Source organism: Onychomys torridus, chromosome 21 (genome assembly GCF_903995425.1).
Source record: "Onychomys torridus chromosome 21, mOncTor1.1, whole genome shotgun sequence".
Classification (NCBI taxonomy): Eukaryota; Metazoa; Chordata; class Mammalia; order Rodentia; family Cricetidae; genus Onychomys; species Onychomys torridus.
Window position 1 is genome coordinate 20,572,778 of NC_050463.1, and position 24,958 is coordinate 20,597,735.

The window sequence follows — 24,958 nt, forward strand, 5'->3', positions numbered from 1 at the left end:
ACACGTGTCAGGAAATACCAGAAGCCAGGTCAGCAACCGCTGGAGAGAAGAGGAGGAACTATGCCTGAACTCACACAGGGCTGTGATGACCATCTGCTCCCCAGCTCAACACTGGAAACAGACACGATGAACAGCGCGCTGGACAGAAAACACAGGAAGGGAAGGAAGCCCTGGGCGAACACAGCTCTGTACCTGCTTCCAAAGCAGCACCCAAACCACCAAAATAACTGCATCCCAGAACCAAGGTTCAAATGACTTACAGGAATCCAGCACTGCCCACGGCCATGGGACACAGCTCTACTCAGCTACAAGGGAGGATCGCTTCAACCCAGGGGTTCAAGGCCAGCTTAGGCAACATACAGAGTATATATCTCTTCCTCTTAATGTGTATGAGTGTTTGCCTGTATGTATGGATGGATGGATATGTGCATACCACATGCATGCCTGGTGTGCTCAGAGGCCGAAAGAGAGCATCTCATCCCCTAGAACTGGTGTTACAAGTGGTTGTGAGCCACCGTGTGGGTGCTGGGAACCGAACCTGGGTCCTCTGCTAGAACAGCAAGTACTTTTAATTGCTGAGCCATCTCTCCAGACCAGAATCCCTGCCTCTCAAAGCATACTTTTTAAATACCTCAAACTGTAGCATGGCCATACTAAAGGTTGGCCAAGTTGTGAAGGAGCTAGAACTGCTTGCCCCCACTGCCAGTGGGAGTCAGTGTACAGCGATAAATCACTCCCACAAACAGCTGGCAGTCTTTCAAAAGTAAAAAAATACCTGGGTGGCACACATCTGAAATTCCAGCATTCAGAAACCTGAGGTAGGAGAATTGTGAGTCTGAGGCCAGCATGGGCTACAGAGTGAAACTCAATCTCAAAAACAAAACAACGGAGCCACTGAGTTGGTTTAGTGGGTAAAGGTGTTTGCTGTACCAGCCTGGTACTCAGTTTAATCCCCAGAAACCATGTAAATAAAGGTGTGGATGAATTCCACGAAGTTGCCCTCTGGTCACATGCATGCACACACATTCCCTCCTCAAATACACACAAAGGATTTCAAGGTAAAAATACTGTATCATGCAATAAACTATTTTACTTCAACCCAAGAGAAAAGCAATGTCCAGCTACAGAAAACAGACAAACCATTATATTCATACAATGGATTACTCAGCCACCAAAAAGTTAAAAGAAACATAAACTATTAAGAGTTGCCCGATGAGCCAGGCGGTAGTGGCTCACACCTTTAATCTCAGCACTCGGGAGGCAGAGGCAAGCAGATCTCTGTGAGTTCCAGGACAGCCTGGTCTACAGAACTATATCCAGGACAGTCAGGATTACACAGAGAAACCTGCCTCAAAAAACAACAAACAAACAAACAAACAACAAAAAGAGTTGTCCTGTGACCCTTTAATCCTACTACTCAGCAGAAGCAGAGGCCTATGAGGTTGAGGCCAGCCTGGTCTACACAGAGAGTTCCAGGACAGCCAGAGCTACACAGAGAGACTGTGTTTCGAACAGAGAGAGATCTGCCCTGTGACCAGACACCGTGGCATACACCTTTAATCACAGCACTCAGGAGGCAGAAGTAAGCCAGGCAACCTACATAGTGAGACCCTATCTCAAACTGCCCTAGAGGGTGGAGTGTAGCTCAATTGTAGACTGCTTGCCTAGCGTGCACAAAGTCTGTAAGCCAGTAGTCTGGAGCTGAGGGCAGGAAGATCAGAAGTTCAAGGTCAGTGAGATGGCTCAGTGGGTAATGCCCCTACAGCCAAGCCCAGTGACCTGAGCTGGATCCCCATTACGCACAGGGTGAAGAAGGGGATGGGCTCTTACATGTCATCCTCTGACCCCCCCCCCCCCAGAATGTGTGGAGATATGTTCTAGGGGTTCTAAACTGTCATCTCTGGCCATCCAAATTGGGAGAGCTATGCTGTGCTGTGTGCCTACAGACCAAGGGAGGCCGGGGCATGGTCAGCTTCCTGACGGAAGTCCAAAGCTGTGCTCCACACTTCACAAGACCATCCCCCACCTGCAAGGCTGAGACATCTGAATGGTGTGCTGTCAGCACAGTTCAAGAGAGTTCGGAGGGACCAGCAGCCAGGAGCTCAGTTCCCCGGGTTTCCTGAGTTCTCCAAGACCCTAAGTAGGATCTAAGTTGGTTGATTTCCAGTAAGAAATCCAATCCAGACTGCTACATTTCTCTCACTGACTCTAACAGCTACAAAAGCTACCATTTTCCATGTCTTATGATTTTTGGAGAACTTGGTTTAATCCCAACAGAGAGAAAGAAAGCAAAATTCACTGGCAAGCCCTTTGAAAAGGTAAGAAATTAGTTAAGGGCTAGGAAGATGGCTTCGTGGGCAAAAGCACTTGTTTCCTTGTATGAAAACCTCATTTGAATCCCCAGGACCCATGTAAAAAAAGCAGAGTCTGTACAGGGAAATGTACTCAGGAGACTCCCTAGAAGCCCGCAGGCCAGCTAGTCTGCTAAATACAATGGAAATCAATAGCAACCCTGCTTCAAAGTAGAAGGCAAAGACAAGATGCAAAAAAGTCCTCAGCCCTTTATATGCATATCCTACACACAGGCCCTGAGTTCCAGGCTCAACTCTTTCTCAGAAAGGCAAAAACGAAACAAAACGCTTTAAGTAGCAGTAGAAATATAAGGAATTTACCAAAGTAGTCAAGTGTAGTGACACACATTTGTAATCCCAGCACTAGACAAAGACAGGATTGTGAGTTGCAAGTTCAAGGACAGCCCAGAACAAAGTAAGGTTCTATTAAAAAAAAAAAAATTTACTGAAAAAATTATTATGGTAGTTTGGATAAAAATGGCCCCTGGGGCAGGCAGATCTCTGTGAGTTCGAGGCCAGCCTGGTCTACAGAGTGAGTTCCAGGACGGCTCCAAAGCTGCACAGAGAAACCCTGTCTCCAGGAAAAAAAAAAAAAAAGAATGGCCCCTATAGGCTCATATACTTGAATGCTTAGTCACCAGGGATTAGAACTGTTTGGAAGGACTAGAAAGTGTGACCTTGTTGGAGGAAGTGTGTCCCTGGGGGTGGACTTTCAAGTTTCAACAAAGCCATGCCAAGGCCAGGTTCCTTCTCTCCTTCTCTCTGTCTCTCTCTCTCTGTCTCTCTCTGTCTCTGTCTCTCTCTCTCTCTCTCTCTCTCTCTCTCTCTCTCTCTCTCTCTTTCCCTCTTTCCCTCTCTGTCTCTCTCTCTCTCTCTCTCTCTCTCTCTCTCTCTCTCTCTCTCTGGACCAGGATGCAGCTCTCAGCTACTTCTCCAGCACCACGCCTGCCTGCTGCCATGCCCTCAGCCACGATGATAATGGACTAAAGCTCTGAACTGTAAACCAGCCCCAATTAAATGTTTTCCCTTTTAAGAGTCATCTTGGTCATGGTGTCTCTTCACAGAGATAGAACAGTGACTCAGACAACTATATACTTCAATAAAAAATATTTTCTTTGTTGTTGTTTTCTTTTTTTGTTTGTCTGTTGGGACAGGGTCTCCTGTAGCCCAGACTGACTTCAAACTTGCTAAGTGGCTGAGGATGACCTTGAACTTCTTATCCTCTTTTCCCAAAACCTGGTGCCAAGGTGACAGTGGTTTATGAGGTGCCAGGGATCAAAGCCAAGGCTTCATGCGGGCTAGACAAGCACTTTGCAACTCAGCTGCATCCGCAGGCCTCAGAAGACTTCCCTTTGACAAAGAGAACCAGGTGTCACACCTGCAACCCCAGGACGGGGAGGCAGAGGCAAGAGGTTCTAGTGTGAGGCCAGCCTGGTCTACACAGTGAGCTCCAGACGACATACCGAGACCTCATCTCATAAAAGAGAACAAAACAGAAAAGATCATTTGTGGAAAAGTTGAGACTAGCAACACTAATTATAAAAATGGCTTTCATTCAACTGCTCATGAAAATATAAAATGTGAGTAAGTATTTTTCCAACCCATAAATCATGTCACATAATTATAAAAATAAAACCAGCACAAAGCCTTGGGGGGGGAAAAAAAAGCTTGGGAATTACCCAATTACTAGAATGCCTCGTCTGGTGATCAATAAGCAACGTGACATAAATTTTAAAGTAGGAACATAGGACTTGCTGTTTAGAAAAATAGAAACCATTAACATTCGAAAGAACAGATCAATAAGAAAACGTATACCATAAAACATAATTAACTTGTCAACTAATAAAACTTTGTAATATTTACAGTTGATAATAATCTGGCTAATGAGATACAAACTCGCTGTAACTGCTAATTATAAAATGTCATTCTCAAAAATAAAAACATTATGAAACAGCAAGAGGAAAATAACCTTAGAGATGCAAGTTTATTACTTTAATGTTCTGACAGAAAATAGATTTTATGCCAACTCCACTCAAGCATCAGAAGCAGTCTGGAGAGAACTGAGGAGTGTCACCAAGGACACGAGACAGGGTGGGCCTCGGATTTTTGCTTTTTGAAACAGTGTCTTACGTACCCCAGGCCAGCTTGAACTCCTAATCCCCCTGCCTCCACTTCCCAAGAGCCTGGACTCCAGGCAGACACCATGACACCTGACAGGGCCTTAGAACTGATTGAAAGGAGAACCCGAGGTGCACCAGGACAGGCTTTTGTTAACTTTAAGAAGCCAGGTGCAGTGGCACACTTTTCCCCAGTTCTGAGTTAGAGGCCAGCCTGGGCTACATGAGCTGACAGTCAGCCTGGGTTATCCAAACAAACAATAACACAAAAGTTAACAAATGGACGACACATCACAGAACAGCTCTCTAAATAGGCATCTTAGAAGATATTCCCAGAGATGAATCACCAAAGATACACAATAGTTTACTGACATAAATATCACACAGAGACATTCTGGTAAATTTTCAGAATGTCTATGCTAAAGGACAAACCACTGGAAAAGAAAAAGAAAAAACAATAAAATAATAATCTATTGGGCTAGGTGTAGTGACCCACACCTTTGATCCTGGCACTCAGGAGACAGAGGCAGGCAGTTGTCTGTGAGGCTAGCCTGCTCTACATAGATAGTTCCAGGACAGCCAGGGCTATCACAGAGAGACTCCAAACGGGTGGGGTGGGGTAAGGGTGGGATCTGTCTGACACCATACTTAACAATGCATACCCCAGAAGAAGCAAATTTCTTCAAAGTTCTATGAGAAAAATATTCTGAACCCAAAATTCTATGAAGACCCAAACTAACAACATAGATGATGAAAGAGACATTTTAGGGAATGCAAAGATGTAGAACACATTTTATGGAGGAAAAATTTAGAAAAGGACATAATTCAGCAAAGCGCAACACAATGCTGTCCCAAGAAGCCATGGGAAGAAAACATGAATAGGAAGGGAGTCTTTCCTACGCTTTTATTAATGTATGCATTCTATATGTGTGAGCACTTTGCCTGAATGTATATCTATGCACCATGTGCGCCTGGTGCCCATGGAGCCAGAAGAGGGCATCGGATCCCCTGCACTGGAGTTACAGATGGTTGTGAGCAGCCATGTGGGTCCTGGGAATATAACCTGGGTCCTCTGCAAGAGCAGCAGCAGGGCTCTTAACCTTTGACCATCTCTCTAGCCTGGGAAATACAAGTCTACTAGAGGAGATACGCAGCCAGGCATGGCGGCGCAAGCCTGTAATCTCAGCATTTGGGAGACAGAGAGGCAGGCTGATCTCTGTAAAGCCTACGCAGTGAAACCCTGTCTCAAAATCGACAAATAAATGGGTGACAGGCAGCTGTACAGCACAGGAACCAAGTGACGGAGACAAACAGCTGCTCGGAGGGAAGGGAACCAGAAGCCGCAGTCACACGCTCCGCCTGGAGGCTCGGGCGAAAACGGACTCCCAGCAAGGGAGACTGCGCACAGGTCGCTCAAGCCTCAAAGAGTCAGCATAAGGGTTGTCTGACACAGGCTCCTCCTAAGGGAAGGCTAGGGCTGAAGAACATATTGCAGAACGCCACAGCCGCACACACAGAGACTGGAGTAGCAGTCTCTCTGAACAAGGGAAAGTGCAGAAGCAGACAGGCAGTCACTCGGAATTCTAGCAGACATTGCGAGAGAAGTCCCAAGTCCCAAGGCTCTGGGTGGGGGCAGGGGCGGGGAGCAGGGGGCTGTGGGGTGTGTGTGTGAAAGGACACCTGGGGTTGGGGAGATAGCTAGATGGTATAACTTGCCTAGAATGTAAGAAGTAGTGCTGGGCTCAATCTTCAGCAAAAGGTGGCTGGAGGTGGTAGAGCATTTGCCTAGGATGCTTAGAGCCTGGGCTGGCTCCTCACCATAAACCAGGTGAAGCCTCGCAGGCCTCTAGTGCCAGCACTGGAAGGTAGAGCAGGAAGATCAGAAGTTTGTGGTCATCCTCGGTTACAGAGACAAGAGGTGGTACCCTGTACCACCCCCCAACAAAAAGGCAGCGAAGAGGGTCTAGGTTAGGGTTTCTACTGCTGTGAAGAGTCACCATGACCAAGGCAACTCTTAGAAAAGAAAACATTTAATTGGGGGCTGGCTTACAGTTCAGAGGTTCGGTCCATTGTACTCAAGGCGGGAAACAGTGGCATGCAGGCAGACGTGGTGCTGGAGAAGCAACTGATCAAGTTCCACATCTTGATCTACAGGCAGCGGGAAGTGAACTGCCACACTGGGTGTGGCTTGAGCACATATGAGACAGTAGAGCCCACTGTGACACGCTTCCTCCAGCAAGGCCACACCTCCTAACAGTGCCACTCCCTACGGCCCAAGCATTCAAACACATGGGTCTACAGGGGCCATGCCTACCCAAACCACCACAAAAAGAGTTAAGAGAAATGACAAGGAGGAAGAGAGAGAACATCTGTCCCCAAACTGTTCCTAAAAGCAGAGGGAAAAAAACACAAATCTCATTCCAAAGCAAGGTTACTCATACTGAAACCAAGTAAGACACAAGAACAAAGAAAACGAAAAAGCTATTGCCCAGTCCCCTGGATGAATGTAGATGTTCTCAATAAAATAGCAAACCACTGGGAAATCAGAGCAAGGGAGGCCATGTCTGGGGTCCCCACAAGTGCAGATGAATGAATTAAAATGCCTTCCAACCAAATTCAGCAAAATATTAAAGAGATCGCACACCACGATTCAGTCAGTTTCATTCCAAGAATTCCCCTTTCACCAAACAGAAATCAATAAATGAAACACAGCACATAAATCAAATCAAGGACAAAAATTAAACAACCACCACCTCTGCATACACAGAAAAAGCCTTTTTGACAAAGTCTCACTCACATCACCTCACAATGAAAAGCCTGAAGGAATCTGGAACAGAAAGATAGCACCACAACAAGGCAAAGGTAAGGCGGGACAGACTCCCAGCCAGCACCACAGCACACAGAGAAGAGGCCAAAACACTCGATCCAAGGTCAGAAGTGTCCATTCTCTCCACGCTTTTCAGAACAGTGCTTGTGTTCTCCAGCAGAGTAAAAACTAAACAGGGCACACATGTGGAAAAAAAAAAAGTCAAATTACCCACATTTGCAAATGGTGAGGTCCATACCAAAAGACCATCCTCAGCCAGGCAGTGGTGGTGCATGCCTTTAGTCCCAGCACTCGGGAGGCAGAGGCAGAGTATTTCTGTGAGTTCGAGGCAGAATTGGTCTACAGAGCAGTTCCAGGACAGCCAAGGCTACAAAGAGAAATCCTCTCTATAAAACAAAATAAACAAACAAAAAAAATCACAATGACACCCCCTCACAGAAATTAAAAAAAAAAAAAAATCCTATACAGAACAAAGAAAAAATATTAAGAGCCACAAAGGAAAAAGACCAAGTAACATATAAAGGCAAACCCATCAGAATAACACCAGACTTCCCAATAGAGACTATGAAAGCCAGAAGGTCCTGGACAAAGGTTATGCAGACACTAATAGACCACGGATGCCAACCCAGACTATTATACCCAGCAAAACTCTCAATCAGATGGAGTAAACAAAATATTCCATGATAAAACCAGATTTAAACAATACCTATCCACAAATCCAGCCCTACAGAAAGCACTAGAAAGAGAAATCCAACCTAAAGAAGGTAAACATACCCAAGAAAAAACAATCCTAAAGTTCATATGAAAACACAAAGACCTTGAACAACTAAAGCAATCCTCAGAAGAAAGAGCAAGGCTTGGGGGGCGGGGGGGGGGGGGGGGGCAAAATACCTGACCTCAAAGTATACCAGAGCCGCAGTAACAAAACAGCACGTGCTGGCACAAAACACAAACCAAAGCACGAGAACAGTGAAGCCAGAGCTGAAAAGACCCCCATGTAGAGCACTTACCGGCTGCTCTTCTAGAGGATCTAGGTGTAATTCTCACACCTACATGGTGGCGCCCATCTGTCTGTAACTCCAGTCAACGGGATACGATGTCTTCTTTTGGCCTCAGTAGGCACCAGGCATGCATGTGGTACAGAGACATGCATAGGGGCAAAACCTCACACACAAAAAGTACTAATTTTTAGAGAGAGAGAGAGAACCAGGAACAAACCCATACAGCTACAATCCCCTAAGTTTGGCGAGGGTGAAAGAGCAGCTTCTTCTGCAAAGGGAAAACTGGATAGCCACATGTAGACCAAAACCAGAGCCCTCCCTCACCCTGCTCAAAAATCAGTTCAAACTGGATCAAAGACCTTAAGGTGCCACCTGAAGGGAAAAATAGAGGACACACTTCAACATAGAGGTCTAAGCGGGTAGTTGTCGAAAAGTCCCTCAGGAGCTCAGGACATAATATGGAGAATAATTGATGGGGAGGGGACTAGAGAATTGGCTCAGAGTGCACCTGTTGCTCTGGTAGAGGACCTGGGTTCAATTCCCAGCACCCACATGGTGGCTCACAACTATCCATCACTCCACTTCCAGTGGATCTGACACTCTTTTCTGAACTCCACAAGGCGCCAGGAATACATGTGTGGTACACAGACATACATGTAGCAAAGCACTCATGTGATGATATTTTATCTGTGTCCCCCAGTAGAATTTATCTGAGGTTCAGAGGAAAAAAGGCAGCCACTATATTAAACATAGAAGTCAGGCAAAGGTAGCACACGCTTTTAATCCTATCACTCCAGAGGTAGGTATCAGTCTGGATCTCTGTGAGTTCAAGGCCACACGGGGAACAGAGCCAAGCATATTGGCACATGCCTTAAATCCCAACACTAGTTAACCAGGGAGGTCTAAAGGTCTGTACAGACAGACAGGAAATGACAGAGTTGGGCAGGAAGAGGAAGTGATGTAGCTGGATAGGACAGCAAATGAGATAGCAGAACAGAAAGGCATATAGATGTAGGTATACAGGAAGTAGGTATCTTTGGAGACTGAGGTATCAGTGAGGTTAGCTTGTGGCTTTTCCTATTTCTCTGATATCTCGGGTAAATTTTATTGGGGGGACACAGACAAAATATCACAACACACACATACACATAATGCAAAATAAAATCAATCTAAAAAAAAAAAAAAAGAGGCCGGGCAGTGGTGGTGCATGCCTTTAATCCCAGCACTCGGGAGGCAGAGACAGGCACCAAAGCTACACAGAGAAAGCCTGTCTTGAAAAAACAAAAAACAAAAAAAAAATTGACAAATGCACGCAGGCACACACCTTTAGTCCCAGCCCTCTGAAGGCAGAGACAGGCAGATCTCTATGAGTTTGAGTCCAGCCTGGTCTACATAGGGAGTTCCAAGCCAGCCAGGGCTACATAGTTAAACCCTGTCTCAAGGTAAAAACAAAATTTTTAAAGAACTGACTAATGGGATTGCATGAAATTAAAAAGCTTTTTCACAGCAAAGGAAACCAGCAGAATGAACAGACAGTCCGCATAATGGAAGAAAATCTTTGCCAAGTAAACATGTGATGGGGGATGAAATATCTTGAATCTATAAAGAACTCAAGCCAGACTCCGTGGCTCACACCTGTAATCTCAGGACTGAGGAAGATGAGTCAAGATTGCCAAGGGTTTGAGGCCAGCCTGGGCTCCAAGCCTGCAGTACACACAGTGTGAAACCCTGTCTCAAAGAGGCAGACAGAGAGAAAACAAGCTCCCAGGGGTGGTGACACACACTTACGATCCCAGCACTTGGGAGGTGGAGGTAGGGGGATCCGAATTCCAAGGTCAGACTCATTTATGTAATAAGTTCAAAACCAGCCTGGGATACACGACAACTGGTCCCGAAAAAGCAAAGAATAAATTAGGAAGACACTGGCTGTGGTTTGAATGAGACTGGCCCATAGGTTCACATGTTTGAAGACCAGGCCCATGGCCGGGGGAACTGTTTGGGAAGGATGAGGAGGTGTGGCCCTGTGGGCAGAGGTGTGTCGCCAAGGGCTGGCTTTAGCATTTCAAAAGAGTCAGGCCATTCCCAGCATGTTCTCTGCTTCATGTTTGTGGATCAAGATGTGAAGTCTCAGTCCCCACCTTGCCATGTCTGCTGTCTGCTTTGTGCTTCCTCTCACCATCATGGACTCTGACCTTCTGGAACTGTAAGCCCAGTTAAACACCTGCTTTTGTAAGTCATGGTCATGGTGTTTTATCATCACGGCAATAGAAAGTAACTGAGACAACATCCCAATGTTAATCTCATATGTTCACACATACACACACACACACACACACACACACACACACACACACACAGAGGCACACTTACAGGCACACACAATTTTAAGCTACAAAAAACAAAAACAAAAACAAAAAAAAACACCAAGTATACATCTATAGGAATTCTCCATATCTAAATAAGACTTGGTACTTTTTCTAGCAAAATTTTAATTTCTTATATACCTAGTACTATAAATGTGTAACAATAAACACTTGGGGAAAAATTGCAAATATTAGCTAGTTATAGTAACACACAGACCTCTATCTGGAGCATTTAGGAGGCTGAGGCAAGATCATGAGTATACATGAAGTTGCTGCTCAAAAACAAAAACCAAAATCAAAATTCTACCCAGTTGTTAAAAAGAGAAAGTTTTCTCCATTGAAACACCACAATGAATATAAATTTCCTCAAAACAGTACCCACAAAGAAACTATAATAAGCAATAACAGAAATACTACCCTGATGGTTAGCTAAAGCTAACTTTCAAAACATTGTATTTCAATTTATGTTAATTACTGAGTAAAAGTATACATGACATAATCTAAAGACGTGTGACCTGGGACTGGGATGTAGCTCAGAGGTAGAGCACTTCCCTAGCATGCACGAGGTCTTCAGTTCACTCCCTAACACACACACACACACACACACACACAATATTATAAATACATAAACCATATTCTCATATATATATATATAAATTAGATCTCTGTCCATACATGGAGAAAAGAAAGAGAGGAAACAAATACTACTCCAAAACTACTCCCATTTAAACTGCAAGGGAACGGGGTTGGGGATTTAGCTCAGCAGTAGAGAGCTTGCCTAGCAAGCACAAGGCCCTGGGTTCGGTCCTCAGCTCTGGGGAAAAAAAAAAAAAAAAAAAAAAAAGATAAACTGCAAGGGAAATTAAAAGACACAGAAGGGAGGTCCCTCAAGATGGATGAGAGGATGGAGTGCTTGCCACCAAGCCTGGTTACCCACAGAACTACAAGAAGGTGAGAGGGCAAAAGGGCAAAGCTGATTCTTGAGGTGTCCTCCATTCAGGCAAGATGGCACACACACAATCTCTCACTCACACACACACACACACACACACAATCACACACACACAGGATCACACAATCTCACACACACACACACACAATGACACACACAGGATCACACACACACACAATCACACAATCTCACACACACAATCTCACACACACACACACACACACACACACACACACACACACACACTAATTTTCTTTCTTTTTTTTTTTTTTAAAGGATTAGAGAGTTGGCTTCGAGGTCAGAAACATTGGCTGTTCTTCCAAAGTACCCAGATTCAATTCCCAGCACCCACATGGCAGCTCACAACCACCTCTAATTCCAGCTCCAGGGGATCCTACGCCTTCTTTTGCTTCTGAAGGCACCAGGCATGCATGTGGTGCACAGACATACACATTCAGGCCAACACCATAAACACAAAATAAAAATTAAGAAACAAATAAATAATAAAACATAAAAAAGAAACAAAAAGCTCCGTAGTGATAGAAAACATTTTCCTCACATCATGAAAAACACAAGACATGTTTTATTTTTTGATTGGAAAGAAAGCCGTTTCACTTACTGGCATGCTTATCGGCAAGCATTATGAGCGTGTTGGAGATGTCACGTCGTCTATAAAAGCAAACTACTTTTGCTTCCACGTTGCCACTTGCAGTCTAAGAAATAAGAAAAACAAAAGTCATACCGGACCTGAAGTCTCAAAGATACAACACGCTTAAAAGCTGTGTGCGGCGGCAAGTGCCTCTAACCCCAGCACTTGGAAAGCTCAATCAGGAGCCGGAAGAGTTAGTGATCAGATCAGGGTACACAGCGTTCCGCCCCAGCCAGGGCTATTTACCAAGACACTGTCTCAAAACACAAACAACAGCGAGACCCAGAGAGAAGGAAAGGGAGAAGAGCTCCCCTAACTTTGTGTGTAGGTGTTATGAGACAGGGTTTCCCATAACCCAGGCTGGCCTTGAACTCACTCTCCTCTTGCCTTCACCTCCCCCAGGCATTCACAACCATACCAGCCTGATTAATCCCTCCAATTTTAAAAGCCACAAATAATTGGTTCACGGCCCTGGATGTAGTCATTGCTGTACATTGCTCAAACCCATCCCCAGACTGCACAGGTTAAGTGTAACATCACCCAGTCCCAGTTCTTCAATGACATCTCTGCAGGGGGTGGGAGCCAGCAGGCAGGACAGAACTGCAAACACAGGCTCCACACAGTCAATACTCTCAGTTTACCTCCACAGGTGAAAAATATCCGAAACTCTGAGTTCCCAACACGGAAGTCTTTCTGACTAGAGTCTAGAATACAATCAGTTCGGCTGTAATTGACTGCAGCTGAGACCCAGGCTCCTGTTCTAATATCTATAAATTCCCCAAGCTTTCAAGCAGGTCAATCATTCACTGGCAAGCTCTTCATAAAAACACATAGATTACAATAAAATGTTACCATAATGTCCAATTTCTAATATGCGTGGCGCACGCTTTCAGAATGTATCTGGACTTAAAAGATACATTCAAATATCAAGAACATATACCATAATAAATCTGTCAATTTTACCAAGTTCAGCAGCAACGTTTTAGTGAGAAACGGTACTGTGGAAATATTGCCCCTTCAAATTGAAATCATATTAAATGCCTTCCCAAATGCCAATATATTTCGTAATGTTGTGATCAAACTCATCCTCCAGAAGCAATGATCCAGCAATCTGCTAAATGAACAGGCCGATATTTCCATGTAAATAAAATCTAGGGCTGCACTCTGCGTGCATTCTCATTTCTGTCTCATTAGTGAGTTCTCCTAACAGCAATGCTCTACAAAGATGATTAAATTCTCAGTTAAACCTGCTTGAGGGAGAAAGATGTAGTTCAGAATATTTCTTTCTTTTTCTTTTTCTTTTTTTTTTTTTTTTTGGCTTTTTGAGACAGGGTTTCTCGGTGCAGCCCTGGCTGTCGGAACTCACTCTGTAGACCAGGCTGGTCTTAAACTCAGAGATCTGCCTGCCTCTGCCTCCTGAGTGCTGGGATTAAAGGAGTGTGCCACACACACAGCTTTTTTAAAGTCAAGATCTCACTACATAACAAAGGCTGTTTTAGAACTAACTGGCAATCCGTGAGGGTTGAGGGCGGCACTCACGCCTTTAGTCCCAGCACTCAGGAGGCAGAGGTAGGAGAATCTCTCTGAGTTAAGGCCAGCCTGGTCTATATAGTTAGTTCCAGGACAGTTAAAGGGGGGCTACACAGAGAAACCCTGTCTCAAAAAAATAAAAAATAAATAAATAATAAATAAAAACCTCTTTGGGTCTGGAGATGGCTCAATGGTTAAGAGCACTGGCTGCTCTTCCAGAGGACCCGTGACTCAATTCCCAGTACCCACATGGCAGCTCACAACTGTCTATATATAACTCCAGTTCCGGGGAATCTGATACCCTCACACAGACATAAATGCAGGCAAAACACCAATGCACATAAAATAAAATTAAATAAATTATAAATAATAATAATATCCTCAGGACTAATGGGTGTGGCTCAGTGACAGGATGCATTCTTAGGATGTACACAGCCTGGGGTTGAATCCCCAGCAACGACAATCTTCTCCTGGCCACACACACTCTTCTTGACAATGGGATCACTCACAACAGTGAGGTATTGTTCTTCCCGTACGACTATGGAGGCATTGTCCATCCTCAGGACTACAGTACAGCACGGCTCTTCCCTTCCACAAAATACACACAAACCATTTCTCTGAAGCTTTGCTTGTCTAAATAATGCTCCACTGAGGAGCTGGTGTGTAAAGCAGAGAGTGCAGGGGCTGGGGTGGGAGCGTGTGTTATAGATGGTAAGAGTTAACACTGAGCTTGGTGGGCCGTCCCTCCTAGAATCTGACAGAGACAGAACAATGAGAATTGAAGACAGGCCTGGGCTTTGTCTCAAAACAAAAACAAATAAAAAAATAAAAAAACAAGGGCTATAAACACAGCCCAATGATATAGCACTGGCCCAGCATGTTCAAGGCCCTGGGTTCAATCCCCAGTACTCCAAATGGAGAGTCGGGCAAATCAATGGGAAGGTTTCCTAAATTTCCATGCCCATTGCCAATAGTTCCCAAATGGCAGGAGGGATCCTGATTAAGGCTCCATGAAATGGCTTTAGGGAATCTTTGGAAATTATTTGCAAAAACTTGTATATGCAGGTGTGGGAACTCAGTACATCACCAATGCTATAAGTTCAGCATTCAATAGGCAGGGGCAGAAGAATTGCCCCAGGTTTTGAGTCCAGCTCTGCCTACATTGAAAGTTCCAGGCCAACAGGTCTACACTGTGAGAATCTCTCAAAAAGCAATACAGCTCAGTGGTAGGGCATTTGTCTAGCACACGCAAGGGCCTAGGTTCAGTGTTTAGTGATAGGTAGTGTGGTGGTGGCTAGGGAAGGCTACAGGTATAGCTCAACACCCCAACAAGACAGGCGTGTTGGAGCCCATCTGTGATTCTAGCATTCAGAAGGCAGAGGCAGGAGATGAGTTCAAAGCCCACCTCTGCGTCATAGTGAGCTCAAGGCCAACGTGAGTTATGTGTGACCCTGTTTCAAAAATAGAAACTCTGAGGTGAGCATGAATCACCAAGAAAGTTCAAGAGCAACCTGGGGAACACAGCAAGATTTGCCTCCATGCTGGGCGTGGTGGCACACATCTTTAATACTAACACTTGAGGCAGGCCGACTTCTGTGCTTTTTGAGGCCAGCCTGGTCTACACGGGAAGTTCTAGGCCAGCCAAGATGACAGAGTGAAACCAAATCACAAAAAATAAAAGTATGCAGTCTCGATCTTTGTTTTTGACCACGGAGGCACTTTTAGCCACTGAACCATCTTACTGACCTTCTCTTTTCCTTTAAAAGATTTTTTTTCTTCTGTTTTGCAGTGCCAGGGTGGTAAGCCTTAGAAATGGAAAGCAAGTGCCATACCACTGAGCAACACAGCCTTGAATTAAATATTTGAAGGTGTTAAATGACTTGGGGAGAAAGCAAGCAGGAGGCATTTTTACGTGTTGTTTGGGCTGGCCTTCAGCTCTCCATTGGCTGATAAAGACTTCCCATCCCCCAGCCTCTATCTCCTCAGTGCTGGGACTATGGGTGTGCACACTACCACACCCAGCTTTTTCTGGGCTGGGCACTGGACCCAGGAGCTCTGTGTGTGCTAGGCTAGCATTCGACCAACTGAGCTGTATTTTTTTGGTGCTTTTAGGCACGAAAAAGCATAGGTGATGTAAAACACGTACTTTAGAGACAAACATATCAGCCATCGAAGTAAAAGTAAAACTAGAGAGGTGTTAACCATAAAATGTCACACACAGGATAGCACTCTGTAAACACGTAATCTAGAGTTCAGTTAGTTGCCTCTTTTGAGTTAACAGGGTGAAAGAACCCAGGACCTTGCCTGGTCTCCTTAGAACTCTGGAACTTTTTAGATTCAAAACTAAAATCTCTTGATAAACATGGTTTGATGTTTATTTTGTGTTCTTCTGCTGTAGGTGGTTCATAACTCTCATCCCAGCCCTCAGGACAGAGCACCAGGAGTTCACAGCCAGCGTGGAATCCATGCAACCCTGTCTCAAAACCAGAAACCAAAACCAAAACAGCAGAAACTTCTCTCTTTTACGTTCCCTAGCCTGTACTCAGATGAAATGACAAGGTTTTAGAGGAAAACACACACACATATAAATTTATTCATACTACGTTGTGTTTGTTTTCAAAACCGTTTTCCCAAACTAGTGTGTATCATGGTCTTTTCTTTCAGTCAATAACACATTTTAAGCGTCTTAGGATAAACGACTGGCACATAGGTAAAAGCTTTAAATAAAAAATTGTTGAACTAATGCCTTTCTGAATTGTCTCATGTTTTTGGGGGTTTTGTTTTTATTTTTGTTTGGAGGGGGTTGTTTTTTCGAGACAAGGGTTTCTCTGTGTGCCTGTCCTTGAACTCACTCTATAGACCAGGCTGGCCTAGAACTCAGAGATCTGCTTGGCTCTGCCTCCTGAGTGCTGGGATTAAAGGCATGCACCACCACCATCCAGTCATGTTTATGCTTATACATGGCCTTACCATTCACCAAGTACTTGGATTCAATTTGTATTCTTTCTTTCTTTCTTTTTTTTTTTTTCTTTCAAGACAGGGTTTCTCTGTGTAGCCCTGGATGTCCTGGATCTCGCTCTGTAGACCAGGCTGGCCTTGAACTCAGAAATCTGCCTGGCTCTACATTTCCCCGCCCGACTGGTTTTCTTTCCCATTGAGTTTTTAAATTTTGTTTTCCCTTCCTTTTGGTTTTTGAGACTCATCTCCCACTGGCCTGGAACTCCTCAATTAGGTTCGCCTGGCTGGCTTGTGAGTCCCAGGGCAAGGATTGTAAGCAGAAGCCACTAAACCGGTTTTTCTTTCTATCTTTGAACATGGATTCTGGTGTCTGAACTCAGGTCTTGATGGTTGCCAGGCAAATGCTTTACCAACTGAGCTATCGTCCCAGCCTCCCATTTTGTTTCTTTTTTTTTTTTTTTAATTTTATTTATTTTTATTTATTTATTATGTACACAGAAGAGGGCACCAGATCTCATGGCAGATAGTTGTGAGCCACCATGTGGTTGCTGGGAATTGAACTCAGGACCTCTGGAAGAGCAGTCGGGCTCTTAACCTCTGAGCCATCTCTCCAGGCCCCCATTTTGTTTCTTGAGACAGTCTTAAGTAATAAAACCCAGGCCAGACTTGAACTAGATAGAATATTCCTGTGTCAGTCTCCCAAGTGCTAGGATCACATTGACACATTTTATAATTCTGGGGCAGGGTGGGTGAGACAAGGTCTCATTCTGAAGCCTAAGCTAACCTTGAGCTCCCACGTGCTTGACTGACTATAGGCGTAAACCGCCATGCCTAGTTTAGAAGGATTCTTCCTTCTAAAGCTAGCAGAGGAAAATATTAATTCATTAACAATTGCAAAACACAATACTTGGGAAGCTGAGGCAGGAGGATTGTGATTTTGAAGTCAGTGGAAGCCTGTCTTAAAGAAACAAACAAAATACATACTACAGTTCTAAATATGAAAAGGAACCGAGCGAGTTCTTTAAAAAATAGACCTGATCTTTAGCACTCAAAGCAATTTGAAGAGATCTGCAATCTTTTATTCAATAACATCAGACAAAAAAAAAAAAAATCTTTATAAAAAGTAAATACTCAGAAGCCTGTAGAACTCTGTAGAGTGTGAAAAACTTTCACAGTCTAGAACTGAACAGCAGGCATGGTGGCACACGCCTTTAATCCCAGCACTCAGGAGGCAGAGGCAGGCGGATCTCTGTGAGTTCAAGGCCAGCCTGGTCTTCAAAGCAAGTTCTAAGGCAGTTGGAGCTACACAGAGAAACTCTGTCTCTTGGGGAAAAAAATTAATTCTTCATCTGGAACTCAAAGTAAAAATCACGGCTTTGGCCCTTTACCCAAAACCCCTAGAGGAAAGCACCTTGATGTTGAACAGCTGACGCAAGGACACTGCTCACCTTGTTCAGCTCTTCTATTCTTCTGATTAGGTATGGGTTGCTGGAGGAGTTCTCAAAGTAAACGTAATCTGCAATCAAAAAGTCACAGAATTTTTCAACAAGTACTTCACATTAGACAGCTCCCTTTTCTGCTGCTGTTTTGTTGTTTGTTTGTTTGCTTGCTTGCTTGCTTGCTTGTTTGCTTTTGGACAGGGTCACAATACACAGCCCTGGATGTCTCAGAACTTGCCATGTTAACCAGGCTGGCCTCAAACTCCCAGAGACCTGCTTGCCTCTGCCTAGGATTACAGTGCTGAGATCAAGAGTGTGCAACAGGGCGGTGGTGGCGCACGCCTTTAATCCCAGCGCTCGGGAGGCAGAGGCAGGTGGATCTCTGTGAGTTCAAGGCCAGCCTGGTCTACAGGGTGAGTTCCAGGAGAGCTAAGACTACACAGAGCAACCCTGTCTCGAAAACAAACAGAAAAGTGTGCAAGTTTATTGATACAACTTTCTATATTAGGCAATTCACCTTAGTAAGTAGGTTATCCACTCACTGTAACGCAACCTCAATAAGCTGAACCCCGTCTGTTACTTTCATAGACTTACCACTTCTAAGTAGCCCAAACCGATTTATATATATAACGCAATATCCCCCTGCCTCACACTCCTAAGTGTTGGGACAGGTGGCATGCACCACCCCCTGCTTAAATTTCTCTTACTTTTGCTTATAGAAACAGCTTTCCATTAGTCCAAGATGGCAAGAACTAGCTATATAACTGAGAGTGGACCTCAGCTCCAGGCCTCCTGCCCCTACCTCTCACAGGCTGAATTTACTAGCATGTGCCACAATGCCCAGCCTTAAATTATTTAATTTTTTTAAAAAAGGAAGAAGCGGGGTTGGGGATTTAGCTCAGTGGTAGAGCGTTTGAAGCATGACTTAGTGTAATGGGGGGAGGGGGGAGCTGCAAAGACAGGATTACAAAGAAGAGGCCAGTGTCAGCTACAAACCAAGACTTTGTCTCAAACAGAAAACAAAACAAAAGCACAAGCCTTAAGTCCCAGCACTTGGGAGGCAGAGGCAGACAGATTTCTGTGAGGCCAGCCTGGTCTACAGAGTGAGTTCCAGGGCAGCTAGGGCTATGTAAACACCCTGTCTCAAACAAAACAAACCCAAAACCACCACCACAATGACAACCAGACATCATCATCACTGTGTTATCATCAGAGCGCACTAACGCATCTTCCCAGGGCAGCTTCCACATCCTTGCCCTCCAAACCAATCAGCCCTGGAGATTGTATCTTACATAAAACTGTTGACCTAAGACAAATTCGAAGCAAAGAGAAAGGCTTACCAGCCCAATTTCATTTCAAGCATCAACTTAAAAAATAATTAAATAAATAAATGTGGTGGGCAGAGTGGGTAAGAGAAAGCCTGGTAGCAAACTTTTCCATGCTCTACCTGGGAAGGTGACCAGGGCAGGCAGGGCTCCTTGGGGAGAGTCAGAGCCATCTAGGCAGGGTGCTGGGATCTTTCTGACCCTTTTATCCTATTTGATCCGACTCCATTTAGGCCCTTATAAAGAAATGATGGCAAGCTGTCAACTAAACCTACAAGATTTTCCCAAGCGTGGCTTTTCCTTCCACAGAGTCGCTGGAAACTCCCCACTGTGTGTTTACCTGAGGGACCAGACTGCACAGTCACTGTCTACCTTAGCGGCTCCCTCCAGGCTAGGCTCTCCGCTGCTAAGTGGCCTCATTTCAGCCAGGCCATTCCCTACCACCATCCATCAGGAAGGAGCTCGGCTAATGAGCAGAGAGGGAAGAGCCTGCCTCACTCACAAACACGCCACTTATCTGAATTATTATTTTACCAGGAAGGAGGGAGGGAGGGCGTCGTGAGCAGGGAAAGTTTGTTTGACCTTATTTCTCTCTTCTGCAGGAGAAGGCTGGGAAGACAGACAGCAGAGCCAACGTCCTGCCTGAGCTCAAACTCCCTACCTGGGGGCTGCGGCTCCCTGCCCCCCCCACATACATCCAGCCCCACTCTTGTTGGGCGGAGGGGGGTGCTGAACGAGAACCCGAAGGGAGTTGGGGGGGGGGGGGTGAAGCAGCGGCGGAGGTGCAGAGCCCTGGCTCTGCAAACAGGCCTGTCCAGCCAGCTGTGCCACCATCCGTGTGTCCCCCCACCAGCCCACACGGAAGCAGAAGCAGAAGCAGGGTCGGGGTGGGGAGTGGGGGGTAGGGGGCAGACGGGAGGGGGGGAGGAGGGTGTCCCCAGCTCCCCCCTCCCCACTCCCCAGTGCCCAAAAGCCACGCGGGGGGGGGGGGAAGCCACTCGGCTCTAAGGGGGCTTGCAGGGGCCCTGTCCCTTTGGGGCGCTCCTAAAGGGGGAGAGAGGGGGGGATGCCCGATGCGTGTCCCCAGAAGAGGCCTGCAGCCCTGCGACGCGGGGCAGGGGCGGTGGGGGAGGGGAGTGGAGGTGGGGAGCCCCCCCTTTGCTCCCCGCCCGCCGGAACGCGGCGCCCTCGGCCCGGGCTCCCGCCCGGACCCCCCGCTCCCGCCGCCCGCGCCCCGACGGGGCCGGGGAAGGGCCGGGCCTTCCTACCTCCGACCCGGTACATGTTGGCCGCCATGTCCGCCCGCCCGCCCGCGGAGCCCGAGCCGAGCAGCCCCGCCCGCCGCCGCCGCCGCCGCCGCCGCCTGAGCCTCGACCGCCGCTGCCGCCGCCGCCGCCGCCGCCGCCGCCGCCGCCTCGCCACGGGGGAGGGGGAGGGACGGGGAGGGGACACCGAGGGAGGGGGCTGTGCCCGCCCCCAGCGCCGGCCGAGCCACGCCGAGCGGGCCCGGGAGGCCGGAGAGCAGCGGGGACCGGGCGCCGGGCTGCGTGGGGGGGAAAGGGGACCCCGGGACCACCCGCAGGAGCCTGCCGGAGCAGCCCAGGGCCAGGGTCTGTGCAGGGACCTGGGTGGGGGCAGAGGCTCGGCCACTGCGAGCGGCTGTCTCCCTTGCCCTCGTCACCTGTCCACCTTGGGACAGGTTCTCCTCGCCTGCTTCTGTCCTCCCCCCACCCCACACACCCCGGGGACACCCCTCTCCTCCCCTCCCCTCGGTGTGACCTCCAGCCCACGAACGCCCTTCTGGGTGCAACTCTCCCGATGGAATCCAGGCGGGCGACAGAGGCTGGCGTCCCTCCCTCGTGGTGAGAGGGTGTTTGGTGTGGCTTTAGAGCCTGCAGCATGCAGGCCCTGGGCCTCCTCTCCCACCCTCCCCTCACCTCCCCCGAGAAGACCCCATGTGCACGCAGCTTGCCCAGTCTGAGACCCAGCCACCAAAAGAGCCCAAAGAAGCTGGTTCTCCACCCCCCCACCACATTGGGAGGTCTACGGTGGTTGGGCCAAAACTGAGCTGAGCAGAACTGACTCCCCACACACACACACACACACACATCCTCAGGCCTTGCCTCTAACCAGGCTCTGTTCAAGGCGTGTGCTTTAACCAAGAGAAACCTTTGGCACAGGAAGGCTTCCTTGGCCGGTAAGGGAACAGGGTTTCCACAATCTGTGCCGTGGGCCCCCAGCAAAAGGAGGAGGGCCTGTCAAAACAGTTTGGTGTAGCTGGTCGGCTAACTGACCTCCCCTCCCCCTCCCTTTCTTTTGCAGTGTTGGGGATTGAAGCCAGGGCTTTGCACACCCTCCGTCACTGAACTGTAGCCCCAGCTCTTTCGTGTTTGCTGGTTTGTTTTTGAATTTTTAGTACATTTATGTATTGATTATATACGATGTGAGGGCATGATGGCCATGACACATAGGTGTAGGTCTATCCTATGGGTCTGGGGATTGAACTCGGGTAGTCATTTCAATGGCTGTAAGCACTGCACTGACTGAGCTATCTCACCAGCCTTATTTATTTTAAGCAGGGTCTAGGCTCGGGCTGGCTCTTGCCGCCTCCAGCCTTTGCCTCTCAAGTGCTGGGATTGTATGAGAGGTGTGGGATACCACGCCCCACTGGAGAGCTTTTAAATGGTTAATCTTCCCATGCTGATTAGGTATGCATGTCCTTTTCATATTCCTCATACCCTTCATATGCGCATCTGTAATCCCAGTACTCTGGTTTGTGGCCAGCTTGGGATACAGAGCAGGACCTTCTTCTGGACTGCCTTGCCCCAAATGAACACACAGCTTCCTTTAGGAAAGCCAAGCCATTCCAAACTACACCCAGACACGGTTTCGTAATAAACATGACAAAGATTGTCCACTAGTGCCTGGCGATACTGACAGTCTCAGGTCAGTGCCAGGGTAGGAGGTGTCCCCAGAAAAGGAGACTGCGTTTGAGTTGATGTTCCTTTACCACAAAATATTGAGAAAAAAATGATCTTATGAGTAGCGGAGGCAAATAAATAAAAAATGCGCTTTTGCCGTTATTCCGATTATTCCGTGGCCTGTTTTCACATCTATCAAGTGGAGACATTACTTCCACCGCACAGGTGTGAGGAGGGTCAGCTGTGATGATATCTGAAGATGCTTTGTAACCACACCGGGGGGGGATGGGGGGGAGCACTATGCAAACAGCAGGTGTCTGTTGCTTCCTCTTTATCCCTAGGAAGCCTCCGATTCCAGAGGAGTTCTTACAATGCTCCAACCTGTGAGCCCTGGGCTCTTCAGGCTCGGAGAAGAAAACCAAAGTGCTCTGGCACAATGACAACATAGCTGTTATTTATCATGACTCTTCCATGGGAGATCCCACCAAAAGCGTATTGTGACTTTTCTACACCACTCTCCGTTTCTGAGCTGACACACAAATAGGCCGAATAATTCACCTGGAATAGTGTCCTGGCAGCATTAAGTACTAAGTGTAATTCAGTACTTTCCTCTGGCCCACCACAGTCCGCTGAACCACAGTCTGTCTTCTAGTAAGAATACAGCCTGAAATTTTCAAGGAAATGGATCATGAGTTTCAGAAGGTTTGCTCATAATTTTTAAGTAATAAATGAACAAGAGTTGGTGGGGAGGCAGTTACAGGGGCGGGACTCAGTGGGCTAAAGATGCTTGCTGCCAAGCTTGGCGACTTGATTTTGATCCCGGGAGCCCACATGGTGGAAAAGAGAAAATTCTCAAAAGTTGTCCGCAGAGCCCCATATGCACATCATAGCCTACATATATGTGCACATACACACTAAGTTTTCTACTCGAAGCCCCGTTGGCAGGAGTCCAAGATTACCCTAAACTGTGTAGCAAATCTGAGGCTAGCTAGGGCTCCGTGGCTGGGATGTAGCCTAGTGGACAGACCGTTTACCTACCATGCATGAAGCTCTGGGTTAGACCCTCAGTACTGAATAAACCCATCCTGATAGCCTATGCTTCTAATCCCTGCACCCAGTCCTTGGGTTGAAAGTGGAGATCGGGGGACAGAGAGCTCAGGGTCTTCCTCAGCTGCACAATGTAAAACCACCCTGGACTGCAGGAGACCCCGGCTCAAAAACAATAAGTACAAAAATGTTCTTCCTCAAAGTATGTCTGTATTCTCGTTACTTCCTTGTCTGCTGTGTCATTTCCTCGGGTTTTTGAGGTCCCTGACCTTACCACAGTAAGTGTGTGAAAGGGGCTAAGAACATTTCCCACGCCCGTTTCTTCTTAGGAGCAGCCTCAGCCTACAGACCACACTACAGACTAAGGGATGATGGGGACCACACCAGACGCCCTCACATCCCCCAGATTCTGTATTGAGCCCCTTCTACCTCCAGTTCCAAGACAGGATCCTCTACATAGCAAACGCTTAATATCCTAAAGAATTGGGGAGGACGGGTGGGTCAGCAGTTAGAGCATTCACTGCTCTTCCAGAGGACCCAAGTTAAGATCCCAGAACCCCTATCAGATAACTCACAGTTGTCTGTAACTCCATCTCCAAGGGATTCAACATCTTCTGGCCTCTGCATATACCTACACTCCCATGCATATGCCTACACACAAACACACATGCACACACATAAATAAAAGTACATTTCTCCGGGCAGTGGTGGCACACACCTTTAATCCCAGCACTCGGGAGGCAGAGGCAGGCAGATCTCTGTGAGTTCGAGGCCAGCCTAGGCTACCAAGTGAGTTCCAGGAAAGGCGCAAAGCTACTCAGAGAAACCTGTCTCGGGGAAAAAAAAAGAAAGAAAGAAAAATACATCTCTCTCTCTCCTTTTTTTTTTTTTAAGACAGAATTTCTCTGTGTAGCCCTGGCTGTCCTGGAACTCCCTCTGTAGTCCCAGGCTGGCCTCCAACTCAGAGATCCACCGGCCTCTGCCCTCCCGAGTGCTGGGATTAAAGGTGTGCACCACCACCGCCCAGCCCAAAATAAATCTTAAAATAAAGAAGAATAAATGGTAGCTGAGGTTTGTAGCTCCGTTGGTAGAATACACACCTAACATCCATGAAGTCCTGAGTTCTACCCCCAGCGTTGACTAAACCAGGTGTTGATGCCACACGTTAAAAACGTGGTGTTGGTAAGGTCCCTTTTCTCTCTGACCGTTCTCAAGCACCCCCGAAGAAGAGATGCCTCCTCAAGCATGTCAGAAGCACCAAAGCCAATCAGGTCTTCCCATGGCTGTTGTGATTAAAGCAGCGCATGGGAAGGACTGTACAAGGCCCACAGTGTCCCTTCTGTTGGTATCCAGGACACCACCCCATTAGCTGCAAGAAAGCTTCAAATGAGCCGGGTGTGGTGGCATATACCTATGATCCTGTCTCTCTGGAGCTGGAGGCAGAAGGACGAGGAGTTCAAGCCCCACTTGGGCTACAC

General features: G+C 46.9%; 1 protein-coding gene across 6 annotated transcripts in view; it reads right to left on the reverse strand.

Annotated features, from left to right (window-relative positions):
• The window catches only part of Mta3 (metastasis associated 1 family member 3), a 126,296-nt gene extending 105,368 nt beyond the window's left edge, over positions 1-20,928 (reverse strand). For 4 of the 6 annotated variants that reach the window (XM_036170405.1, XM_036170403.1, XM_036170406.1 and 1 more), the window contains exons 1-3: positions 20,781-20,928; positions 18,197-18,264; positions 12,231-12,324 (exon numbers count right to left, since the gene is read on the reverse strand). In XM_036170405.1, coding sequence (XP_036026298.1) covers positions 12,231-12,324; positions 18,197-18,264; positions 20,781-20,808 — 190 coding nt within the window. In that variant the 5' untranslated portion in view covers positions 20,809-20,928. The remainder of the gene's footprint in view (positions 1-12,230; positions 12,325-18,196; positions 18,265-20,780) is intronic. The other 2 variants (XM_036170404.1, XM_036170407.1) reach the window with 1 other exon arrangement.
• Positions 20,929-24,958: the final 4,030 nt, after the last annotated feature.